The sequence below is a fragment of the Plasmopara halstedii genome, assembly GCF_900000015.1.
Source record: "Plasmopara halstedii genome assembly, contig: Scaffold_253, whole genome shotgun sequence".
Taxonomy (NCBI): Eukaryota; Oomycota; class Peronosporomycetes; order Peronosporales; family Peronosporaceae; genus Plasmopara; species Plasmopara halstedii.
In genome coordinates this window covers 293,426-308,673 of record NW_020187174.1, presented here as the reverse complement: position 1 = coordinate 308,673, position 15,248 = coordinate 293,426, and the positions used below count along the sequence as shown (strand labels likewise).

At 46.9% G+C, this 15,248-nt stretch overlaps 5 protein-coding genes across 5 annotated transcripts; 1 reads left to right on the top strand and 4 right to left on the bottom strand.

Annotated features, from left to right (window-relative positions):
* Nucleotides 1-1,038: 1,038 nt before the first annotated feature.
* On the top strand, nt 1,039-4,590 carry PHALS_04098 (cmgc mapk protein kinase; the record flags this gene model as incomplete). The annotated part of the gene is made up of 1 exon (XM_024722102.1): nt 1,039-4,590. One exon carries the CDS (start codon nt 1,039-1,041, stop codon nt 4,588-4,590), a length of 3,552 nt encoding a protein of 1,183 aa, XP_024573213.1.
* Nucleotides 4,589-6,115, bottom strand: PHALS_14986 (uncharacterized protein). Its single transcript, XM_036407303.1, has one exon. The coding sequence runs from the start codon at nt 5,141-5,143 to the stop codon at nt 4,712-4,714; it is 432 nt and encodes a 143-aa protein (XP_036263017.1). The 5' UTR covers nt 5,144-6,115; the 3' UTR covers nt 4,589-4,711.
* On the bottom strand, nt 6,116-6,649 carry PHALS_04097 (F-box domain; the record flags this gene model as incomplete). The annotated part of the gene is made up of 1 exon (XM_024722100.1): nt 6,116-6,649. The coding sequence occupies one exon, from the start codon at nt 6,647-6,649 to the stop codon at nt 6,116-6,118; it is 534 nt and encodes a 177-aa protein (XP_024573211.1).
* Nucleotides 6,650-6,786: 137 nt separating this feature from the next.
* On the bottom strand, nt 6,787-7,211 carry PHALS_04096 (small nuclear ribonucleoprotein sm d2; the record flags this gene model as incomplete). The annotated part of the gene is made up of 2 exons (XM_024722099.1): nt 6,787-7,111; nt 7,204-7,211. The coding sequence occupies 2 exons, from the start codon at nt 7,209-7,211 to the stop codon at nt 6,787-6,789; spliced, it is 333 nt and encodes a 110-aa protein (XP_024573210.1).
* Nucleotides 7,212-7,415: 204 nt separating this feature from the next.
* Nucleotides 7,416-9,827, bottom strand: PHALS_04095 (heat shock protein 70; the record flags this gene model as incomplete). Its single annotated transcript, XM_024722098.1, has 1 exon — nt 7,416-9,827. One exon carries the CDS (start codon nt 9,825-9,827, stop codon nt 7,416-7,418), a length of 2,412 nt encoding a protein of 803 aa, XP_024573209.1.
* Between the last annotated feature and the right edge of the window lie 5,421 nt (nt 9,828-15,248).

Genomic DNA, 15,248 nt, shown 5'->3' with positions numbered 1-15,248 from the left:
AGTCATCGACTTCTTTGCGGATGGTGAGGGGGCTGACATCAGCTAGCTGTTCGGCTATCCCCCCTACCAAACCCTGAGCCAAGTGATGGCGGCGTCAGCGGGACGCGAAGGTGAATCAGCCCGTTCATGTAGAACGACGTGTAGCCGGTAGACGAATGCACTGCATTGTTCAGTGCAAACTCTGCGAGTGGCAACATGGAGCGCCATGTTGCCTCGGCGTCTCAGCGCAGACGCTGCGAAGAACGTCTTCGATGACACGATTCACCCTTTCGGTTTACCAATCGGTCTGCGGATGATCTGCTGTCGACATAGCTAACTTGGTGCCTAGCACTTTGAAGAGTCATGCACTCGACTGACGGGCGCTTGTGTTCTTCACTTCATTCCACAATGTCCGTTCTGTCGATGTTCAAATTCACGACATATTTCATTTGTTGATCACGGAATCCTGCTAGCTTGTAGAGTAGACCATCGGGTCCATGCCGATTTTGAGCGAATTGAGGTCAAGTTATCGCCAATACTAATGATAACCAAATCTCGATACATCACGGTTGATGTTGCGGCTAACACAACTTGTCCTACTTGAGTGTCACAAAAACATGAGAACTGGGATACTTCTTTATAGTATTCGCATTTTTGGTGGGATGACCGTTCTTCATTATTCTGCATTCAGCATTGCGAAGTTAGCCTCGTCATTACCCCACATCCCAGGCACACTCATTCCGAGCATATTAAATAGCCCGGGTTCCAAACGCAGAATATTCGTAATTGTAGCCGTCATTTAGTCGACAGTGATCATTTTGTGTCGACATTGGAAAGCAGCTCGTATTAATTGGGTAATCGCATGTTTCACCAGATCTAGTCCCACCCATTTTTGTCCTAGCCCCAGATTTTACTATCTGTCACTTAGAGTATTTCTGTCGAAAAATTGTATCGTCGTATCTATTTACGGTAGCAAAAGAACAGACTTCGATTCAGTCCGTCACAGAAGCGTAAGCGGTGAGCGACGTGAACGAGCTGAACGACATTCACTCTTGTGCGATGGAGCCTCCTGCAGCTGAGATTACAGCACAGGAACGCGATCTTCTGCTTGGCACACTCTCGATTGGCGGTGACGACACAGTAGCGCCAACAAGTAGCAGCAATGGTGCCAGTGTGAGCAACAACACTTATATCAATAATATGATCAACAACATGGACGACCTAGCTATGAACTCATCAGTGGCCTCTACAACCGCCTTCATGACGCATGAAGTTCATTGGGAAGGGTATGTGCGCAAGAAAGGGGACTGGTTACCACGTTGGGAGGAGCGTTATCTCATTCTGGACGGGGCTACGCTAACATACTACAACTCAAAAGAAGAGGCTCGAAGTGCTCGCAACATGCGCGGTCGCATGACTGTATATAAAGTACGACCTGAGAATTATGGTAAGGCGCATGGTTTTCTTCTCGAAACACAGAGCCACAAGCAATTTCATCTTTGTTGCGCTACGGAGTTGGAGAAAGACATGTGGGTCGAAATGATGCATGCAGCGGTCGAAGAAGGGGCTAGACAAAGAAATAGCCGATTATCAGTCGAAGGAATGGAAATACTACAGATATCACCTACGCAAGTAGATCTCCGCGGCTTTTACTTCGCTTTTCGTCAATTACTCATATCACACTCGTCTTCACCGCAATTCTTTCCCAAGCTCTCGCGTGACGTTTGCCTTACATCAAACTATGCGCCTACTGTGCCATTTTGGGGTGAATATCACGGTCTCGATGGCGTTCTCCATTTCTTTTCCATTTTGTACGAAACTGTAGAGATTACCGCTTTTTTCGTCACTGATATAGCGCAGGCCAAAGAAGGATGTACTGCTGTAGTTGCTGGACGAGAAACGATGAAGAATCGTGAGAATGGACGCAAGTTTACACAACAATGGCAGCATACGATCGAATTTGCCCCTGATGGACGCGTCAAGAGTCTCACAATTTCGGCAGATCCTATCGCCGCCTCCGCTGTCTTTGGATGTAGCGCCACATCAAGCCTATCGCTGCCCATGGCAGCGATCGTTGGTAACTCAGTACATGATAATCCAGCTGGAAAGCTGCACGTCGTTGTTTATCGCGGTGAACAGATTTCAGACAAAGGCTTAATTGATGACGAAGAAGCCCAAAACTCAAAGACTGTCGACGAAAACCAGCCGTCAGATCGCCGTGTGTATCTGGGACTTCGTCTAGTTACTGACGGAAAGACTAACGTTTATGCTCCGACTTCGTCGGCAAATTGCGTTGCTCGGACGCGGACGTGCGATCCAGAAGAATCTCGAAATCCGAAATGGAACTCTAAATTGGAGATCCCATTTCCAGGCTCATCGCGTGGTAAGCCGTGTTTCGTCTTGATAGAAGCATGGGAAGTGGCGCACAACGATGGTGGAATAGCTTCGGAACGTGTGATTGGTGTTGCCAAAGTAAATCTTGCGCCATTCTTAGCGCTGGCAAGTACGTCACGAACGGTACGGGAGAGTGTTATTCATTCAGATATTGCCCGTGGTGCGGTCCCGCAGTGGTACACGTTGCTGTCTGCAAGCGAGACGAAATTCACGTGTGGAAGAGTACAACTTAGTATTAGTTTTGAAGCCTCAATGTCTTCGTTTGCTGCGATGTCTCGTGCAACTTCATCGCGAAATGGACTTGATGACACTTTGTCCAGCTTGGACTCAAATGCCCTAACGCCGCAGGTTCGTCCTTCCGGGGCGGTCGTCCAGTCGATGAGTCACCGTGTAGCGCTCGCTCGTGGCTGCTCTTTTCGCGATACGAAACGCGATAACCACCATTTTCGGGTTGGAAATACCAACTTTGACGTTCCGAAACGCTATCAGATGATTAAGGCTGTGGGCCAAGGTGCATACGGCTGTGTTATTGCTGCTAGTGACACAGAGACAGGCCAAGCACTTGCCATTAAAAACATTCCTAATGCTTTCAATGACCTGATAGATGCCAAGCGTATCCTTCGTGAAATTCGTCTCATGCGCCACCTCAACCACCCCAACTTGGTGAATCTACTTGACCTGTTGCGCCCGCCAACATTACAAGAATTTAACGATGTCTACATTGTTACAGATCTCATGGAGACTGATTTGCACCGGGTTATTCACTCAAATCAGTCAATTAGTGATGACCATGTACAATATTTTCTTTACCAAATGTTGGTTGCGATTAATTATGTGCACTCTGCTGAGGTACTGCATCGTGATTTAAAGCCATCCAATATTTTGGTGAATTCGGATTGCGATTTAAAGCTGTGTGACTTTGGCCTTGCTAGAGGTATCCAGGGTTTAGACTCGGGTCTCACCGAGTACGTCGTTACACGGTGGTATCGCGCCCCAGAATTGCTGCTCTCGTCTAAATACGATAAACAAATGGACGTGTGGGCTATTGGATGCATTCTGGCAGAGATGCTAGGACGGCGTCCTCTTTTTCCTGGACACGACTACCTGCATCAATTAAAGATCATCATGGAAGTTGTAGGATCTCCGTCTGAAGACTCGCTAGACTTTATAACAAATCCGAAGGCAAAGCGATTTATTTTGCGTCAGCCAAAGAAGCCAAAGGTTCCCTTGTCGTCCGTGTATCCGCGTGCTACGCCACAGTGTCTTGATCTGCTCGAGAAAATGCTAGTCTTTGATCCACGCAAACGAATTACAATTCAAGAAGCCCTGGCACATCCATACTTGAACCTTGTGCGTGATCGAACTGTGGAGAAGACGTGTCCTACACCTTTTGACTTTGCCTTTGAGAATACGGATTTGACAAAGCAAAAGTTGCAAGAGCTAATTTTCGAAGACGTATGTGCATTTCACCCAGATGCTCGCATTTCTGATCCAGTAATACCTGCATTAAATTCTGCGAGTATTGGTTCAGACAGAGCCTTAGGCGTTTCGAGGACGAAATTATCTTCAGCTTCGTTTTCAGGCAGAGCTTGCGCGCAACCTGCACCAGCCCCGTCTGCCTCGGCTGCTGCTACATCATCAGTAGCAGCACCACCTGCCCCAGCAAATTTGGCAAGTTCGCCTATAATGGCCTCAAAAGAAGAGTCGAAGGGATATGTTGTTCAATTGCTATCGTCTCCGGTAGTTTCGAATGCATGTCCTGCACACGAAGCACGAGCTTCAGAAACTCTTTTAGATGCTAACACATCCCCTGAAATATTACTTTCCGAGAATGCGACATCGTTAACAACGCAATCTATCGAAGCCGATTTCTTAAAACTAGCGTCGTCAATGCACGAACGAAGTGCTAAAGCCGAAGTAACTATTGAGATTGGGCAGACACCTTTACACGTTGCTGAGGTTTCATCTGATGCTGGTTTACCAGCATCAGATGCGTATGACATCGGCAGCGCTTCTATTCAAAATGTATCAAGCACGGCACCTGTCGATGAGAACGCTCTTATCGACCAACACAGCACTAGTACAAGTAGCAGTAACAGTGATGGTGTCGCAGAACTCGTAGATACAACCAAGTTGAAGCAAAACATCAAGCTGTCAAACTCACCAAGACAACAAGGGCAGTGCAAGTCACTTCTTACACCATCTTCTGTGGTTTGAGAGGCGCACAGGTATTTCAAGTCGAAATATAATCGGTCGAAAGAGAGCAACAATTTGCTCGTGCATTTACATCGGTCAATAGAGCATCAAGACTACCATAGCTGATAAGATTTCAAAAAGCTCATCTCGCACGTCTCCCTGTACAAGCCGTTCCTAGAATTTGGTTGCGCAACCTGAGAAAGATGCAAATGAATAATTGCTCGACCATGACGATAAGAAGTCTATGTGAAAGTAAAAGGAAAGTGGCTGATCTATTGCATTGAGCTTCTTTATATACCAATATTTTGAAGTTTTGAAAGTGCTGGCTGGTCACTCCCTCTTCGATAATGTCCAGACTACTAAAATCTTGCCGCAAGCTTAAAATGGAGTGAGACCTAAGGCTGAAAACTAGATATTTGAGAATTAGATGCACGACCTGCCTAATGATCCGCTCATGACAATTTTGACTATTATTCTGCGTACGACTTCTATGATGACAGAGCAATAAATTCGTTAAGATATGCGTCAAAAATACGTGATAGATAGATTCGTTGATGATACGGATGCAATACATTCACCGATTGTACTCAGATTGAGGAAGCCAAAATCAGATACTATGTATCGTGGGAATCTTGTTGGTAGTCCAGGTTTCTCTTCGACTAATTAATCATCACCAATGAAGCTCATCATTTCACAAAGAGCGCTTCAAATATAGTTTTGGGAACTTTCAATTTGATAAGTTTTTCTTTGACGAGCATGTAGTAGTTTCAATACGCATCAGATAGAAACATCGCTGCATTGTACTCAATCATCGATGCATCTCTAATGCAAGCAGCATTCACACTCGTTAAGTCAGTTCTTAATGATTTGAATAATACGTCGTCAATTTTCGTGCTTCCCACGGTGCTACTACGTCTGGGCCGAGTTTATAAAAAAAAATAACGTTTGATGAGTTAATGTTGTTAGATGCACTTTGTCATATCCATAAGACTCTTTCCCGCAACACCATTTTTAGAACACGGATGCTTACAACGATACGTGTCTTAATTATTAGATCGTTGACCACCATTGACGATACAGAGAGACCTGAAACTGGTGTTCTTTCACTGGGTGAACGAAGCGTTTGGTGGTCAAATGTCATTGAGTGTCGTGTCATTTATCGATATCTGACTGCTAGAATCGTCAAATATTGAGGAGGTCGTTCCAGCACATTCGATGATGCCTCGCTTTTTGTTGATGAAAATGAGACAGAATATTCCTTAGGGATTGCAAATGGATTGTAAGGGTGGAAGACAAATGCTGCTTTTGGCGACGGTGAAAATGAAAATAGATATGTGCAAGAACCAGATGCAGGGTGATAATGACGAGCAGCAAAAGCGAAAGCTTGTTTAATTTTAAGTTTAACAATTGCTTTGATTAAACTGCATCATGACAAGAGATCCCAGTCTTGCCTGAGGCTGATGACAGCTGTGTCCAGCAAGCCAAATTATTTTATCTGACAAAGGTTAGTCTCTCCGTAAGAGATTACAAATGACCGGACGAGCTTTTATACAAATTTTCCGTGCAAAGTCCATTCAGTGCCAGCACCACCGATACGAGCAACGAGCTGAGCCTGTCGAATTACTTCAGCGTACAGCTGGATCAGTTTTTTACTTTTTGGAATTCGTCGTAGTCCTTCCATAAGTATAACTTCCTGTCGAATCCAAGCCTCTTTAGGTTGAAGCAGTAGTGACACATTGTTACAAGCTTGTTTACGGTACAATCGCAGCACATCGATTTCACGAAGTGTACTTTGAGTTAGCGCGATCGAATCTTGCCAAGCCACAGCAAACACTGTTCTCCATCTGATCTCACTTGTTTTGTTGTCGTCATCTATACTTTTTTCTACCTGAGGTAATTGTGACTTACTCATGTAGCCGAAATGGTAAATCATTAATGTTTTCCAAAGCTTTGAACACTGTGTGATATTATCTTGAAAGGTACGATTAACGAGACCGAGCTGTAAAATGGCCTTCACGTCCAGATACTGACATATATTCAGCTCAAGCAACTCCAATGGCAGCTTTGGCAACGTCGACATAATTGATGTGAGCAACAGAATGACAAGCAACGGTCGGGAGAGGAAGATGAAAGGCAGAGAGCACATTCAATTAGAAGGCAAAATGTTGGGAGTCTATTCCGACAAGATTTCAGCTATAAAATATGCTGTGATAATTTTTAGGCGTGTGGATTACGAAGCACAATAATGACTGAGTCTCCGCGCAAAAACATTTTGCTGACAAAGCGGTCTTTGTTGACGGGCTTGGCCGCTTTCTTGCCCTTGCCGGCCTTAGGGACCTCAGTCCACATCTCCTTGACATTCTCCAGCACCATATTGCAGTGGCGATCAAACGCCTTGACACGTGCTAGTAATTTATGATTGTTGCGCACGTTTATGAGGACCTGTGAGTTGTTTTTGACGCTATGCATTAGCACTGAGAGAGGACCCTTTTGAAACTCTTCTTCGTTCTCCTGCACTCGCTTAAATTCACCCTCTCCAGTGCTATGATCATTACATAGAGTGAAATATCATGCGTGAGTTACTTACGAAAGGCCGGCAGCATTAAATACTTGACAACAGAACTGCGTACATACCTGGTCATGATGTTTAAAGTGAGCTTTGATCCTGCTGTATGAATGGAGCTTTAAATTCGTACTTAACGAAAAGCTCCATGATTACTAGTACGTAAAGGAAATAGGACTCGGCAATGATATACTTTTGTATCGTTTCTTTAACCGTAAACCTGCTGCCTACTTTTGCTGGTACAGATGCCCAGCACGCGTCAAACACAAACTGCCTAATTCACTTAGTCCAAGTCCATCTTCTCAGCTGCATCCTTTTCTTCACCAGGTGTGGCTTCAGCTGCTTCAGGGGCTGCGGGCGTCTCAACCTTTGGAAGCGGCTTCGGCTTGGTCGTGATTGGAAGAGCCACGGCACGCACAGCCACAACCTTACTGCGAATAGAAGCCGATGTGATTGCGGGAGCATCTGTTGGACCAAGATCTGTCTGCTTAGATAGAGCGTCGAATAGCCACGTCTCGGCGTCCGCGCATGCTTGTCGCAACTTTGATTTCTCCTCCTCGGTCCAATGAGAGTATGCGTCGTCGCCCGAGTTTACCATCCGTTTGTACTCTTCTAAGACAGCGGTAAGCTCAGCCTGTGCAACACCACGCTCTGTGCTCTCCGTCAGACGAAATTCTACAGGCGAAGACAGTTTGCGCATGTCATCCAGCTTTTGCTGATATACCGACTTCGTGCTGTCAAAACCTTCGTCCGTGTATAGCCAATCCTCCGTTTCCGTCAACTTCGACTCAAGGTTGCTCTTTTCTCCGCTAGTGATGAAGCCTGCCAACTTATCCGTGATCTGGTTTCGCATTTCATAGACAAAGCTCTCGAGCTCGTTTCGCTTGTTAAACGTTTCTTCGATCACACGGTCTTGTTGTGCCATTTTCAATTCCTGCTCTGTAGCCGCTGCCACATCACCAGCAGACAGACCACTAACTGCGGCATGCACAGACAGCTCAACCTTGCGGAAGCGCTTCTTCTTGGGCTCGACAGGCTTGTCGTCTTTCTTTTCACCTTCCACCTCCGCACCATCAGCCACAGCAGGTTTCTCCTCCTCCAGTATCTCTTGCATCAATTGCGACGAAGACACTGAGAAGAGGCCATTCATATCCTGTTGCACATTCACCCGTATTTTTGGAATTTCAGTGCCGGCTTCCTGACTAGGCATGCCTGAAATAGTGTACTTTCCAATATCCATGTCGTAGTCAGGTGGAAGGTACGACTTAGCTGACTCATCATACATAGCGTCAATCGAAAACGGCTTGTCACGACGGAACGTAATGCGCTTGGTCTTTGGATACTCATCCTTACGGCTAAAAATCACAAGCGAACTATCCTCTGTCTCCATGTTGACGTCTCCGTCCTCTTCAGCAGCAGATGGAGTGCCAGCCGCAGCACTACCGTCCCACGATACACGCACGGGGAGGTGCACGCAATCTGTTACACTAAACTCTTTAACCTTAAACATGGGCGACAATATGGCGCAATTTAAAGCGCAACCACGTGCTACCGACTCGTCAGCATTCAACGTCGTGCTTAGGCCAAAATTCTGTTGCTCCTTGTCCAGACCTAGCACTTCCGCAAGGTGACGCTTGACACTTGTCACGCGGGTTCCACCACCAACAATCTCGACGTTCGCAAGCTGTGACTTGTCAATGCCAGCATCAGCAAGAGCGCGTTCAACCGGGTCATTTAGGCGCAATAAAAGTGGGGCGATAAGCTCTTCGAATTCCTCAAGCGTCAATTGTGCATTGTAATCACGGTCATCGGCAAGGCACTCAATGTTGAGATTCGTGGCCGTAACACCATACGGGCTAAGATTTTTCTTTGCCTTCTCACATGCAGAAAGTAATTTTATGCGCGATTTAGGATTTCCAAGTGGATCAGTTTTGTATTTCTCAGCAAACTTGGCAGCCACGTCCTTAGCAATGGCCATATCAAAGTCACGACCACCGAGGAAGCGGTCAAAGGCAGCAGACTTAACAGTCAGGCGGCCCTGCACGAAGGCAACAATAGACACTGTGTAGCTGGCGTGACCCAGGTCGATAAACATGACATGCTGAGGTTCTGACTCGTGAAATAGATTACGAGCCGACTTGTAAATGCCATAAGCAAGTGCAATGGCCGTATGCTCGTTAATGAGACGCAGACAATTCAGACCAGCGATCTTTGTGGCATTAAGCAGAGCACGACGCTGCACGTCCGTATAGAAGCCTGGACACGAGAGCACACAGTACGCGGGATTAACGCCCTCATTTGCGGCGGACGCAATGTTCTGCATCTTGTTAAGGATCATAGCTACGACTTGCTCGCACGAAAAAGTGACGGGCTCGTCGTTATAGTTGAGCACAATGCCCACGTCACCACTCGCAAGTTCCACGCACGTGTACGCTAATTGCGCAATCTCTTTCTGAACCTCAGGGTGCTTAAATTTACGGCCGATAAGGCGCTTTAAGTCCGTGGCCGTGTTCTTGTAGTGCATGCGTGCCATACTAATGGCCGCCTCGCCGATAAAGCGCTGTTTGCCCTGCACGCAAACCATGTTGGGGTTCTTTCTATTCGAATTCTCATTTAAGATAATATCGATACCACCGCGCTTAGCCTGGCCAATTACGCAGTCCACGTTGCCAAAATCCACGCCGATCACCGACATGATGCGAGAAAAAGTGAAATAATCAAAAGGTTTTAAAGACGAAAATGCCGAATTGAAAGTGGCGCAAAATGATGGGGGGACAAAAGATTCCAGAACGTACCTTTCAAAACTCTTAGAAATACATATTCTGAAGTATTGCATTTCAAAGTTAGAATTGTTCAAAATGATTTAATTCTGATGAGTCTAGGCTGACCATTCAATCTTGCGATGCACAAAAGACGATAAGAAAAGCAAATTCTCTTCAATTCAAATTTTCGAGGGCTGTATATTTTTTTCATATTCACAAAGGAAATGGTCGCACCGTCGTTGTGTGAGCTTTGACTTCGCTAGGCGAGTTGAGAAAGTTCTCGAAAGACGCTGTCGTTGCAAGTTTTAATCTTTAACATTTGACAATGTTCTGGTTGTAATTTTGATAAGTTGACACATGCATCATTGATAAATCGAAGCCGTCAAGACCTTTTCCGATCTTGATGTATAATTCATATTGTCGTGGGTTCTCTCAGCTCTTCAGCGCCTTTCACGAATAAAAAGCTGATTATAAATAATTTTTAATATTAAAAAAAACTTCTGTCATTTGACAAATTTAATTGACAGCAGAAGTTCATAGTGATATTCCTACATTCAGCCACATTGCACTGGCCTTGGGACAATCAGGTAACAAGAATAACAAAAATTGTAACTGCTTTGTCGGCAAATGTGGTGGCTTTGCCATCTGATATTGCCTGTAATTAAAGTTGAACTAGCGTAGTTAAAACAGGACAACCGGCCTAATTTTCGTGCTCGCCGCCGCAACGTTGAGACTTGCAAAAAGGTTGTAGGTGCTGGCGGAAAAACGTCCCCGAAAGGTATGAGCTGGAGGTTTATTATCAGAGTATCTGCACACACACACCGCCCAATGAATTGCCGTGGCTACGTCAGTCCATACATAATTGTAAACGATACTCCTGCTGCACTTTCCAACCCCCTAGCTGCAGTATCTCAAACGGAGGCAACCGCGACATGACATGGGGTATCGAAAGCTCTATTTCAGATTTCTTTATTGTGGTTAGCTTGGATAAAAGGCAATTCTCGATGTGCTGAATAACAAATAGTCGACTGAAGTACGGGTGATAATGATAAGGAGCAGCCGCCTTTAAGCTTGGGTGTATCATCAGTCAGCACTCATTATAATATTTCACATCGATGGTCATTTAAACTTGCACGACAGGTATATTAGCAATTCTGGTTATTTTCCTCTTGAAAGTTCCTCTAAGAATCGATGGAGAAGATGTTTCTTCCACCGAATGCAGCGTTTTAACATCGCGTGATAGTATTGAGACATCGCCATGTAAAATGCTCGATCTGAGACTTCTGCAGCCGGGGCTGTCATTTAGAGGAAGCTTGATTAAGGGAGATGACCTTCGTTTAAAACTAACAACCAGTACGAGTGTAGCGAATCGCAATCCACTTACCCAAGAGTAACTACAACCTGAACCAAGGCTTATTAATTTCCGTTTCAAATTAGAACAGTATTTCTCGATCTATAGAGCAAAACGTAGTTAAATGTAAAACCACTGGCTGGAACAAAGGGTGTGGTTCACACACCCTTTGTAACGGGGTTAGACGTACGAGGGCGAGTCATTTACATATTACACAAGTAAGTGTGGTGTAGCTACACCGGAAAAAGAAGCCACCAGGTGGCAGAATTGCCAGTAGTAATGCATATTAATTCGGTTTTACTATATTAATTAGGTATAACAATATTAATGAGGGAAACCTAAGGTTTTATATATTGGCGACTCTGCCGCAACTAGAACAATTAAATGCAGTTTCAATTCTGACAGAGGAGTGCGTTTGCCTTGGTTAAACTTTTGGGTACTTTAGGAGGTAGCGGGTTGCGATCCGCTACACTCGAACTGGTTCTGGTAAAGAACGTAAACTCGGTGACCTTAGCTTAGCTTTCTCTAAGCAAAGAGCTACAGCAGCCCCGCTGTACTTGGTAGCACTCGTAGTCAATCTACGCCTAATCCTCTGTGAGAATGGAGCAATACTCCTATTTGCCCCAGGGCATGTAGGACGGGCTTAATAAGCTGATGCCCCTGCTGGGGCCTGAGGGCGTAAATCACCTCGTTTCGCAAGGGCCCGAGGTCATAAGCGCGTGCCTAGAGGCGTTTTCAAGTTATAAAAATGATCTGGTAGGGCACTAAAGCAAAAGCTGTCAGCGTCGACTGCGTCTATGACTCCACCGTCGACGACGGATGATTCCTTCCGACCCAGGCCACTCATGGTTAGCGATTAGACCTTCGAGGGTAAGGATGAGGAGGATCTACTGCTCTGCATAAGCGAGGCCGAGATGGATATGGCATCCGCCATGCTTCAGAACGAGCAACAGCGCGTGGTGCAGGCTAACTCCAAGCCTGCTCGGGGGGCGAGCGCGTGAATGGGCACTCGGTTAAATCTGCGTTTCCCACCTCAGAAGAGCTAAAGCGTCGCTTCTGCGAGTGTTCTTCCGCCTAATTAGGCATATCGCGTGCGATCGCGTTCCTAGCCGCCCGACAGAGCAAGAAAGAGTTGATGGACTTTGTCCAAGAGTTGAGAGCTTTCATTGCCGGATCCTCTCCTCGAGGACCGTCTTTATGGAAAGCCTCCGCACTGGCTTGGCCAGAATGGAAGTCTTCCGTGTGCATCCGTCTTCTTTTGAAGAAGTGGTGATCGTGACATTGAATGCCGAACTCAACTTCAAGTCGGCACGACTTTGTTGGAATGCACACCCTCAAAGCTCGTCGAGCAGGCCTGAGCCAATGGATGTCAGCTATGCTGAGAAGGAGGAGGGAGAGCTCCGAGCTGCTGAGCAGCGTGTAAACACTCGATGAAGTTTTGTTTGTGGAGACATCCGTCACCTTCGGACGGGTTGTCCCTTGCGCACGGCGCATTATGGCTCGACAATCCGACGTTCCGCTTCTGATCAGCCTGGTTTGTCGCGGGAAAACGAGAAAGCCCAGTAGGCGCGGGGCGCCCTACTTGGGGAGAGCATGAGTTCTGTTGAGCCTCAAAGAGGTAGAGAGCAGCAGGACCCAGCCCCGAAGAGCTCCGTGCTCTTGAAAACGGAACGTGTGTGCAAGCCGGGCTTGCTGGTCGTAAAAGCGACCGTGAAAGGCTTTGAGAAGCCATGAAAGATCTTTATCGTATCTGCTGCGTTGGGCAATTATGCTTGACACTCCACGATCGAAGGAAGTCGGCTGTATGCTAAGGCGCTGGAAGCGCGGTTGAGTGATACTGTCGCTGTTCGCTTAGCGATGGGACTTGTGTCACTGAACCGAGGGTCCCTGTGGACCTCGGTGTCAAGTTTTTTTCTTTGAAAGCGTTGAATGCTGCTTAGTGTTGAACTTGCATTCAAGGTATGACCTTATCCATGATATGGTATGGTTGGAACACCATGAGCCATGGATTGATTGGAGGTCGAAGACCTTGGGCACTACGCGCAAGTCTCCTGGTGGAGATTTGGTGAGTCATGAACCCACCTCTGCTAGAAAACAGGAGCGCTATTGGCGCGGGGACAGGACCGAAACGGTAAATGTACGGGATATCGGAGTACCCGAGTTGTCAAATATTGGATAAGAGTTATGAGCGTGGCTTGCGGGGTGAACGTGGAGTGGAACATCACCCACTGGGCACTTCTCACGTTACGAAGCAGTTGCTGCGTGCCAAGAATGGCATGGTCGGACCAGCTCCGAGGCATCAAGGGTGAGGCTCTTCTGATGCGCGTGGAGTTGCACGTTTTCAGCTGGACGAAGACTGCAGAAATAGCAGCTCTTCGTCGGATGTTTTTCGTAACATCAAGGCCTTGATGGTGTGGGAACACTGGACGACGCCAAGTGCGTGTTCCCACTGGTCTTGATGAGACGTAAAACCTCTAGAGAGAAGAGACGGCAAAGCCGTATGATAATTGCAAGACGCTGGGTGTTGATCCTGACCCAGAGTGTGTTTACCCTCGACGATAGCGCACAGCTATATACTCTATGACGGGAGAGGAAGACGGTGACATCACCCTCGAGCCTATCTCCGCGGTGGATGCTCTTCTTGGGCTGGACGAGATGTCCTTCGAAAAAGTTTGGCGGTGCCCTGAAGGCAGGTAATTAAGCCGAGGTGGTCATAGTGAGACCGAACGAGGAGATTGATTCGTCGACGCTTCTGGATGAAGCTGTCCTGAAGGACACCAAGAGGGTGCTGAACGCACGAAGCGGATCGTCGGCCCTAAAAGATCCCTTGGATCCGTACTATTCTTTGGTAAAAGAATTCCAAGACGTCGTCTTCAAAGACCCGCCGTCAGTCCAACCTCCGGACCGAGGTGTGCGTCATGAGATTGACCTGGTTCTGGGAAACAGAAACTGCGTAACACGCCGATGGACTCTGTTCAAAGAGCAGTGTGACGTCATTGACGTCTTTTCCTGTGCGAAGCACGACGCAGAAATGGTGCGTGAGAGCAAGTCTCCCATTCGACAGCCACGTTTTGTGTCCGGATGCTGAACGGCAAGTTGCGTATCTCTCACGCTCATTATTCCGGCACAGACGTCGAATACCAAAACGGATGTCTTTCAGAACAACATGGTTGGTTCTACAAAGTTCAGCACTCGACTTGGTCGATGGTTATTACCAAATGCTCATTAGAGCGTGATATTCTACTGACAGCGGTTAGTACTCGCGAGCGGCATGGCAGATGATGCCCCAAGGGCTGTCAAATGCAACAGCAACAAATAATCGTCCTGTGACCCAGTTGTTTGGACCCCATCTGGCGTATGCACAGACTTACTTCGACGAAATCTTCGTCCACAGTCGTACAGTCATGCGGGGCAGGAGAGGACAGATGAGGAACTCACCTCGTCCATTCAAGATCGGTGCTCAAGCGTATGCGCACGAATAAGTCGTATGCTGTTGCCGATAAGTGCATCTTCGGCGCGAAGAAAATTCCCTTTTAGGGTGCTTCATTGGGAAGCGTGGCCTTCGAGCGGATCCGGCTAAGGTCAAGGCCACTGTGGGCTGGCCGGCTCCAAGAACCAAAAGAAATTGCGCAAGTGGCTTGGCCTCGCCAACTACTTTCACAAGTATAGCACAAATCATGCGGAAATGGCACAGCCATTGTCGAATTTCCTTAAACTGGATGCAGAATGGTGTTGGTTCACCAAACATCGGGAGGCTTTTGACAGGGTCAAAGACAGCCTCCTTCATGCATCAATACTGACGTTGCCAGACCCCGATCGTCCTTTAGTGTCGTTTGTGACACTTCGGACTTTGCCATCGGCTGTGCACTCTTGCAAGCTGACGCCGAGAGGCAAGATCGGGTGATCGCGTTCGAATCTCGCCAGCTTTAGGCTTCGGAGAGGAGCTACCTAGTCTGCAAGAAGGAATTACTTGCGATGATGTACGCACTTGCCAAAGTTAAGG

What these genes read in the sequence shown, in the direction of transcription:
- PHALS_14986 (XM_036407303.1), bottom strand. Translation starts at nt 5,143, where the DNA reads ATGTATTGCATCCGTATCATCAACGAATCTATCTATCACGTATTTTTG.